Here is a 10,627-nt window from a genome sequence, read left to right as displayed (position 1 = left end):
GGAAATTGAATGAAAATAAGTACAAGATTGTCTCCCAAATTGCCAAAGATGTGTTAGCCATTCAAATATCTACGATTGCTTCTGAGTCTGCATTCTCTGCTAGTGGTCGGATTCTCGATCCTTTTAGGAGTTCATTGAGTGCAAAGATGGTTGAGGAAGTGATTTGCACTAAGAATTGGTTACATAGTAACAAGAAACCTATTGTGATTCGTCAATATTTGGATGAAGTAGAAGCATTAGATGATTCAGAAAAAGCTATAGAAGGTATTAACGTATTTTATCTTTCTATTCTCTTTGTTTTATAGTTTTTTACACCATTGAATTTTAATAAATGCATATATTTGTTATATGCAGATAACAAATCATGTGTTACTACTGGAGATGTTTTGCCAATTAGTATTGATTAAGAGATTAGAACAAATTGTTTCACTGTATTGAATTATTAGAACTGAAAAATATTTCTTCATAGTATTTATAATAATACTAATATTCATATTTTAACGTGATATTTAAGATTAAAATTTATGATTTAACTTGTTCGATGTACATTTTTTTCGTTAAATCGGAAAAAAGTGGTTTGGATTGGTTTGATTTGAAAATTGAATTGGTTTGGTTTGGTTTGAAAATATTTCAAACCGCTTTAAGTGGTTTGGTTTGAAAATTTGTCACAAACCGATGAAATCGAACCGTGTGCACCCTAGTTTTGGGACCACAACTGTGATTTTTCGTAAATTTTAATGGATCCAGCTCGTTTCAATACGGTTCGTTCACTTTCCTTACACTTAACGTTTTTCATGGCCATACGACACCGTATCCAGCTTCCCAATTCTTTTCTTCCTCCTCTTTTTGAGATCATCAATCAATGGAGAGACACATACAGATCTTCCTCAACAAGCTGTCATTTGCAGCAATAACCATTGCTACATTAACCCTTTTACTTCTTTACCTTCAGACCCCTGAAACCTGCGTGGATCAATCCGACCCGAACCCGAAGCCCCACACGCGGTTCCCCAGAACGACCTGTGACTTCACCCACCGCTCCCACACCTCCCTTGACAAGCGCAACCGCCGTAGCTGGTCTACAAATGCCTGGGTCCGGGCCGTGTCCTCCTATACCTCCCTCTTCAAGACACTCCAGGTTCAAAGCCACATTTCGAACCATTCCCGGGTTTTGATTGTGTCTGCCGGGCCGGGCCAGGCTGTCATGGCGCTGAATAATATGGGTGTCACTGATGTAACGGGTGTGGAGTTAGTGGATTCTCCGCCACTAGTGAGCCGGGCGGATCCACATAATTTGCCTTTTTTTGATGGGAGTTTCGATTTCGGCTTCAGCGGGTATTTGGATCGGGCATTGTTTCCAGGTCGGTATGTGGCTGAGATGGAGAGGACGGTGAGCAGTGGGGGTGTTTGCGTCGTGGCTGTGGAGGAGTGTGGGGCGCGGGAGGTGGATGAAGTGGTGAAATTGTTTAAGAGATCGAAGTTTCTTAGTGCAAAGAATGTGACTTTGGCAGGGGAGATGATGACGAGAATTATAATGAGAGTTATGAATCATTCCTGAAGCTTGGATTTTGGATTATCTTGACAGGTTAGGATTAGAAGAATTCTGTTTTTAACTTTTGAACCAATGGTTTGAAAAACTTGTTCATTATAATTAGTTGATGTTGTAATGTTATTTGTGTTTGCTTAAAGTTTAATGTGAAATCGAATCATTGAAATTAAGTTCCGGAATGTTTTTGCATTTTGTTAATTAGATGTAATGGCAGCAGAGAATATATTGGTGGTGTTCGATACTAATCATTGGGCTGGACTTGTTAACTCACCGGTTAACTTGTAAAAATGTCACATCTGATTGTATGGTGATTAAGAATGTGTATGTGTTCTCTGACAAGGAAGCTCAAGGAAAGTTACAGCTCAGTATTGTAACAAGATTTGGAGCTTGTATAATAGCATACTGTAGTTTATAGAAGTTTTTACGTTTTTGTGGAAAATACAATCATATATAACTTCTTCTTGCAACAAGAATGACCTTGTGCCTAAGGGAAGGCATGGAATAAATGTGCTGAAACATGAAAAAGAAAGATGTGAAATGGTTGTTCATTTACTGGAGAACTAACAAAAATGTAATATTTGAGAATATAAAGCTCAATGACTTTATAAACCTGTTTGCGATAATATCATTCATGCCTTTCTGGTAGGCTATTGTTTATATTGGAGAAACTAGATGTGTGAGTGAGGAAATGTCTGTTGGTTGTCATGCCTAATAATCGCTGCTTGGAAATTTGAATGGAAGTTTATTTGAACTGATGATAGATTAGTTTAATTTCTCTTATCGAGTTTAGAACCTTGGTTTGTAGATTAATGATGAGTTGGAGTCATGAATCATTAATTGCTAGAAATTGTATTCCATTTAAAGAATGAAGTATGTCTTTGTCCCATGGTTGGCAGTATATTTTGTGAGGACTACAGACTGTGATAGAAAATTTTCCTATTAGTACAAGAAGTATATCATTACTACATTCAGAAAAATCTTAGTCCTTCCCTTCCCCCTTGCATTTCATTAGATCTATTCTTTTTGTCTTTTGAGAAAAATGTTTCTTTGTGGCAGTTGCAGACGTTACTGTAATTAATTGTGATTCTATTGATGGAGGGGAGTCGATAATTTTACTGCTCTCATCTCTTCTTTCCATGCCGCAGGAATGCTTTCCAAACAATGCATCATCCTTCATGAATGAATGTGTCTCGACTGATTTTGATTCATTGTAGAAGCTTCTGAAATAGAAAGTGTGTGGTTGAATCTGATCAGAGGACAGATCCTAAATAGGAATGAAATGTAACCCCTTTTGCATTGTAGCTTAACATAGTTAGAAGATATGGCATTGGCATCAATCACCCCATAAATAGATTTGTTAATATTGTTGATCAGAAGAGAAAATTGTTGCTGTTTGTTAGGTTTATGGCTGAACACAATGCATAGGGAAAAGGAAAATTCCCCATCTATGTTATGTTGGGTATATTGTTATATAGAATTAGATATATTTATTTACAAGTTTTTAACTGCTAGAATATTTTAAATGATTATATGCTGAAACATTTTAAGTTCTATCCAGCAGTGTGTTAGGTGCTCTTTTCAAACAGTTTTGTGCTCTCACCTCATCTTAAATTTGTTAGTTGATTTCCTTTACCAATCTAAATCACAGTTTCATAAGAAGGGTGTTCTAAAGGAATTCTTCAGTATTGCTAATTAAAAAATTCAGATAGTTTTGTTGTTTCCTGGGGATGTTCTACGGTGCTGATAACCTGTTAGCAAACTCTCTGAGCGAGGGAAAGTAGCACCTTAAACAAACTGTTACTTTTACACACCTTGAAACCACAGATTCATGCGTCCAATCTATCTCTACAATTTTTCTTTCACTGCTTTCTGGAACCATTCATACTTGCACCGCACCAACATTTTATACATTGTAACTATTCAATGATTTTTGAACCTACACCCAGCTCCCCAGATCCGCCTGTGACATCACCAACTGCTGCTACACCTCCCTTGGTTAGTTCTACCACAGTCTGACTTTCTAGACGACATATGCATGGACCACTCCGTATTCTCTTGTACCTTCTTTTTTGAAAGACGCCGGGGCCTAAACTGCATTTCCAACTGGGTTTCGGCTGGGTCAAGTCATGCTCTCCTGGTGCTGAGTGATATAGGCGTGAGAGATGTTATGTGGTGGAGCTACAGGATTCTCTGCTACTTGTGAGCAGGGGAGTTCACATAATCTTCCATTCTTTGATAGAATTTTTTATTTTTGTGTTCAGCAGGTACTTGGAACTGGCCTTTTTTTTCTGGGTACATGCGGCGATTGAGAGGATGGTGAGAAGTAGCTGTGTTTGTGTTGTGGCTGTGGAGTATGGGTTAGGGGAGCTGAAGTTGGGAAATTTTTAAAAAGATCAAAGTTAGATGACTTGAAGAATGTGAATTTGGTGGGGGAGATGGTGACAAGAATTGTAGTGAGAGTTACAAATCACCCCTGAACCTTGGATTTTTTGTTATCTTTTCAGGTTAGAGCACAAGAATTCTATGTTTAAATTTGGTTTGATAAATTTGTTGTTTGTGTTCATATTGTAAATATTAATTGTACCTGATTTTGTTAACTAGATGTTATTTTGGCAAAGAACCCATATTGATAGTGTTAGAAATTATTCCTTTTGCTGGACAAGATATATATATATATATATATAAGAAAAGAGGGAGATTTTCCCAAATCAACATGGTATCAAAGCTAGGGCAAAGAGATTATGAAATTTGTTAATTGTTCTCAATGGTGGTGGCAAAAGTTTGGGTTGGTAATTTTGGTGGAAGAAAACCGACACTTACCTAGGTCACCCGTTGGCAGGGAAGATTGGAAGAGGCTTTAGTGGTGGTGAAACGAGTGTCATCTCTGCTTTGGGTTCCATTGGATTCGAGCAAGTTGGTCTGCTTCGGTGTGATGGTTGCCGCTGTCGGTGTGTGTGGGGTAACCGAAGTCAGTTTGAGAGGCACGTTGGCTTCATTATGTCATCTTTCTCCCACTTTGGTGAATCAACTGAGAGCAACCGATGGAGCTTGGCTATCGAGGAAATCTACCTGACTTGGTCAGTTTGGTTTTCATTAGTTTGGGTTTCGATTTCATTAGTTTGGGTTTTGGGCCTTTCTCCAGTGGGTCAATTTATTTGGGCTGTCACAGTTTTAGGCCTTCATTACTAGGTCAGTTTTCTTTTATTTGGATTGGCTTATTTAGTTTGGGCTGCCTCATTATTGAACTTGCATTATTATTGAATAATTTGAGTTGCTTCCTTCTGTATCTTTTCTGATTATTTGTTAATCATGGCCGAAAGTGATAAGAAAGTGATGAATGAAATCACAGTAACTCCATCCTCCAAAATCACAGATAGAAAGTTAACGGGTAATATGAATTATGCTCAATGGAAGAGAATTGTTCATCGGTATGTATCAAGTATGGATTTAGGCGATCATTTGATTGATGACCCACCTCTACAATCTGATACTAACACTGGGATTTGAAAAAAATGGCTTGTGGAGGATGATAAACTTTTTAATCATATTCAAAATACCCTTGACCCGACAGTTGACGATGTCATTAATCATTGTGACTTGTAAAAGGATTGTGGGACTATCTAGAATTTTTATATTTTAGTAAATAGGATGTATCGCATGTTCATGAATTGATTTTAAATATTTATCGGGCTGAGCAGAAGGGACGAAATCTGTTTCAATATTATACTGAGGTAAAAAGAGTTTTTGAAGAAAAGTGTTTCCTATTACTAATGATATAAGGACAATGCATGAACAAGAAGAATAGATTGTGGTCCAATATTTTCTTGCAGGTTTAGGATCTGAATATAAGGTGACTCGTACTCAGTTACTTACTAGTGAGACACTACTTTCGTTATGTGATATATATGCTCATTTTCTTCGAGTATGCAAGGACAATGACAAGGAACATGATGCGACACCAAGTGAGACAATAGTTCTAGTTAGCACAAACTCAAAGATAAATAGCAATCACAGTATCCAAGGAGGAGGAGGGGGAAGTAGTCAAGATAGAATCTCTAGTGGTGGTTCTCATGGTTATTATTGTGGAGAGCAAGGACATGTAAGAAGGAACTGTTGGAAATTAAACGGCAAACCAGCAAAGTATATAAGTCAGACTTCTATGAGAAAATTTGTCAATCTTGCTACTCAGGATGGTCTTCTACCTACATCGAATATGCTTCACTCTTAACATCAAATTACGATTCCAGTAGACGAATATGCTCGCCTTACACAATTTTATGCTTCTCAACAACCCACTCCTCAACAGCAAGCTACACCTTCAACTTCTACTCTAGCCAACACAGGTAATTTTGTAGCATGTCTTTCTACCACGTCCCGCAATTGGGTTATTGATTTCGGTGCCACAAATCATATGACTTGGAATACAAGTTTATTAGTCATCATTTTAGTCTAAGCCTAATTTACCATGTGTCACTTTAGCTAATAATTCTACAATTCCTGTAGTCGGATGCAAGACAACACATCCAACAAACTCTTTATCATTGTCTTTTGTCTTATGTTTACCTCAGTTTCCGTTTAATCTTTTATCTGTAAGTCAAATTACTAAATCTGTTAATTGTAAAGTCATTTTCTTTCTTAACCACTGTATTTTTAGGATCTTGGGACGAAGTAGATCATTGGTTGAGGGCGTGAGTTCAATGGCTTATATGTGCTCGGCTCTTCTCCCACACAGGTGCCAAGACCTATTGCATGCATGAGTACCTCTTTTCTTCTGCACTTCCATTGTTGCTTTGGTCATCCTTCTCTCCCTGTTTTGAAGAAATTATGTTCTAATCTTAGTCAATTATCTTATTTAGATTGTGAGTAATGTCAATTAGCAAAGCATCATAGGGTATCATATCTATCTAGAATAAATAAACTAGCTACATCCACTTTTGATTTAATACATTCTGATATTTGGGGCCCTTGTCCTTTTTCATCTAAGACTGATTTTCGTTATTTTGTTACCTTTGTGGATGATTATTATCGGGTTACTTGGTTATATTTTATGAAAAATCGCTTAGACCTATTTTCAATTTTGTGCACTTTTTATGCCAAGATTAAAACTTAATTTGATACATCTATACGTATTTTAAGGGGTGATAATGCCAAGGAATATTTCTCATCCACATTTACTTCATTTTTATCTCAAAATGGCATCCTTCATCAATCTTCATGTATGGTTACTCCACAACAAAATGGAGTGGTAGAATGAAAGAATTGTCATTTATTGGAAGTTGCCCTGGCTCTTCTTTTTCATATGAACGTTTCAAAAGAATTTTGGGCAGACGCAATCTCTACTGCATGTTACTTAATCAATAGTATACCTTCATTTGTCTTGGATGGTAAAATCCCTTATTCCATTTTCTTTTCCTCTCAAACTTTATTATCTCTCACTCTTAGAATATTTGTGCGTACTTGATTTGTCCAAGATATGAGACCTCAAGTTTCCAACATGATCCCAAATCACTTAATTGTATATTTTTGGGTTATTCTTGACATAAAAAAGGTTATCGATGTTTCTCTCCTTTCTTAGGGCGTTATATAGTGTCCGTTGATGTTACCTTCTTCGAGTCCACACTCTTTTCCAGTACTTCTGGGTCTTCCAATCCTCCTTTTGAGTCTAAGGATGATTTCTTTGTTTACATTGTAACTACATCTATGCTACTAGTATCTTCTCGTCCGTCTATTTGAAATGTTTACACGTCGTGTGCAACAATCTCTGGTGGCACCTACAAACCATGACTTGTCGCCTCTACCTGCTGCTTCGCCTCAGGATTCATCACCACCTCCTATTCCAGCCTTAATCTTTCCATTGCCCTTCGAAAAGGTAAATGGTCATGTACTTATCCTATCTCTTCTTTTGTTTCTTACCATGCATTGTCACAGTCGTCCAAGTCCCATGCAGGAAGAAATGATGGCCTTGGAACATAATCAGAAATGATGGCCCTAGAACATAATCATACCTAGGATTTAGTTCCTTTACATTCGCCTCAGGATTCATCACCACCTCCTATTCCAGCCTTAATCTTTCCATTGCCCTTCGAAAAGGTAAATGGTCATGTACTTATCCTATCTCTTCTTTTGTTTCTTACCATGCATTGTCACAGTCGTCCAAGTCCCATGCAGGAAGAAATGATGGCCTTGGAACATAATCAGAAATGATGGCCCTAGAACATAATCATACCTAGGATTTAGTTCCTTTACCCCTTAATAAAAAGACAGTCGGATGTAAATGGGTGTTTACAGTCAATATGAACCTTGATGGATCATTTGCTCGATTGAAGGCTTGTTTGGTTGCTAAGGGGTATGCTCAAACTTATGGTGTAGACTACTCTGAGACTTTCTCTCCAGTTTTTAAGCCAGCTTCCGTTCGTTTATTCATTTATCTTGCTACTACTTATCATTGACCACTTCACCAACTAGATGTTAAAAATGTATTCTTTAATAGTGATTTGTAAGAAGTTTACATTGTGCAACTACCAGGGTTTGTTGCTGAGGGGAAGTCAAGAAAGGTCCGCAAACTGTAAAAGTCGTATGGACTGAAACAATCACCAGATGCCTGGTTGGGAGATTTAGTGAGGTTGTGATTAAATTTGGCTGCATATGATCACTCAGTATTCTTTAGACAATCTATGGTTGGGTATATTATGTTAGTAGTATATGTTGATAATATTATGATTACTAGTAGTAAGGCTGGACATGGTCCGATCCAGTTCGGTTCTAAAGATAATTGAACCGGACCCAAAATTTTCAGGTATTTATTATGTGGAGCTGTCAGATCCAAATCTAATTATGAAATTGTTCGAGTTCAGTTCCATTCGGTTCAGTTCGGTTTGGTTCTGTTCCATTCGATTTCCAGGTTCCGTATTATAATTAAATTTTTTAATATTTACAAAACTATATTGATTTAAGTAATGATATGTTAAATCTTAACTCTTACAATATAACGTAGTCTAATCTTATATGTTTTTGCGTCTCTCTTTACTGAGTTATTCATAGATTTGATTGTTAAAATCACAAAAAAGGAAGATAGCAAGCTCACAATAATTAACAGAGGCATTGAGGATAGGAAAATTATATTTTTGGATTGAGCTAAATTAACTAGTTAGCAAATTTATTAAGAAAAATAAAATAATTTGGTTTATTTAAAATAAATTAATTAAAAAATTATGGAGATTCGGTTCTTATTCTTGATCTAGAATTGAGAGCCAAATTGAATCTTGGGTTGGAAAGATAAGATATATATCTACTACTTTCATGTTTACCAAGAAGTCAAATTCACATCATAAGGTTGCCAAAATTACCATGCAAAGTCCAGTTTGTTACCTGTCGGATATAGCTTTTCTACTTGTGAAGCAGCACTCATTGTTTTGTCCATATCTGGAGTTATAGAAATCCAATGACTTGATATTTGCACTAATAGAAAGCTAACTCAAGTGGTAACAATTTATCGGTTGATCATAAGTCCAAATTCACTGCAAAAAGTATATGAAAATTGGTATCAAATTGCATGTTTCAATTGTCTTGAAACTGAACAGAAACAAGTTGTATTGTCTACTTGCATTTTAGATGTTCTTTGTCTATAAAAGAGGACCTTGGCCAAGATTTTGAGAGGATCAATTCCTCTCCATTATATTCTAGTTACATTCATTTTCTTTGTAACATTTCATTATGTATTTCTAAATCATTAGTTAGAGTTAGGGGTGAAACTTTGGTGAATTTGTAGTATTGTCTTTGATCTATCACTTTGTTCTTCAATGTTCATCTTCTTACTTGGTTGAAATATATGTTCTACAAATTATTTTGGTTTGTTAAAGGCTTTGATTTATTGTTGACAATTTTGGCACAATAAATGCTTAGATAATCTCTACATACCAAAAACTTTTTTTGACATATTCTTTCAAACAATTATCAAGAACTATCTTTTAGAATGTTTGCGATCAATGTTTTATCTTCTATATGAGACCACTTCTTAGTTGATTTCCATGAGTTAAATAAAAGATCAAGAACAATTTCTACCAATTTATCCTAAGTGATTCCCCAACGCTCTAGTGTTTGAAAGCTAAGTTGCAGGTTCTTCGTGATTTGATTCAGATTTTTTTAGAGATGGCTACTTTGAAATATGATATTCTATTGCTGGATCGCAATATGAGATTTTTGCTGTGGCAAGTAAAGATGAGGGCTATTTTGGCGTAGATAGATTTAGATGATGCATTGTTGGGATTTGATAATATGCCAGTTGATTGGATAGTGGAGGAGAAACAACGGAAGGATGGGAAGGCTCTCATCTCGTTGAGTACCTTGAATGTAAAAGAATATAAATTCTCTGGTAGATAGGAGTTTTGAAGGTCTGAAAGGGTGTCCAGGTTGAATTGGAGAGACGAAAGAAGTCTCAATTGTACATCTTATAGGGAAGCGCAGAACCAATTAAAAGACATCTGGATAAGTTCAGTACTGTGGTAAAAATTCAGTTTGGTATAGTACCTCTTGTAATGGGCTCTGGGTTGATTCATAACATTGCTCAGGGGAGTGTTGGTGATTCCGCTTTGCCACCAATTTCAGTGGATATATTGTGTTCAGTTGCTAGGGTTTGATCCATTGAGCGTAGATACAGTGGTGTTGGTGATGTTTGTAATGCTTTCGGGATCGTTGAAGGTGACAGTTCTAGCAAGGGGCCTTCTGATAATGCATTTTGTGTGGTTTCTACTATAGGTGTGCTTCGACCTTGTTTAGTCAATAGTAATTCCTAGGTGGAATTTTGGGAACACGGGAATAGGGTTTAGGTGTCGGTTGTGGACGCCGTGCAAAGGAAGATTTTTTATGGAATGGAGAGTTTTGATTTTGGTTGAAGAGTTCAGTTTATTTCGCTGTAGTCGAATTTATTTTCCCTTCAGAAATTTTGGAATTTTGTTCTTTGCAGTGAAATTCGTGTCGACGTAACTATTGTTATAATTTGGGTGTGACCAGAATTCCTTGTTGAAATAATTATAGAGTTCTAATTAAAATGCACATCAAGAGGAATTCTATTTGGAATGG

At 36.5% G+C, this 10,627-nt stretch overlaps 1 protein-coding gene across 4 annotated transcripts; it reads left to right on the top strand.

Annotated features, from left to right (window-relative positions):
• The first annotated feature begins 776 nt into the window (after positions 1 to 776).
• Positions 777 to 4,793, top strand: LOC111370398. Of its 4 annotated transcripts, XR_002698407.1 has the most exons (3): positions 777 to 1,585; positions 3,811 to 4,053; positions 4,389 to 4,784. XR_002698407.1 is itself a non-coding variant. In XM_022992087.1 (2 exons), exon 1 carries the CDS (start codon positions 863 to 865, stop codon positions 1,556 to 1,558), a length of 696 nt encoding a protein of 231 aa, XP_022847855.1. In that variant the 5' UTR covers positions 777 to 862; the 3' UTR covers positions 1,559 to 1,585; positions 3,814 to 4,793. The 4 variants fall into 4 exon arrangements, 3 of the variants coding, with proteins under 3 accessions (XP_022847855.1, XP_022847853.1, XP_022847856.1); XM_022992087.1 differs by having other exon boundaries at positions 3,814 to 4,793; XM_022992085.1 differs by lacking the exons at positions 3,811 to 4,053; positions 4,389 to 4,784 and adding an exon at positions 2,695 to 3,106.
• The last annotated feature ends 5,834 nt before the right edge of the window (positions 4,794 to 10,627 follow it).

The sequence above is a fragment of the Olea europaea genome, chromosome 21 (assembly GCF_002742605.1).
Source record: "Olea europaea var. sylvestris chromosome 21, O_europaea_v1, whole genome shotgun sequence".
Lineage (NCBI taxonomy): Eukaryota > Viridiplantae > Streptophyta > Magnoliopsida > Lamiales > Oleaceae > Olea > Olea europaea.
The sequence above is the reverse complement of the archived record's forward strand: the minus strand, read 5'-3'. Positions and strand labels throughout refer to the sequence as shown.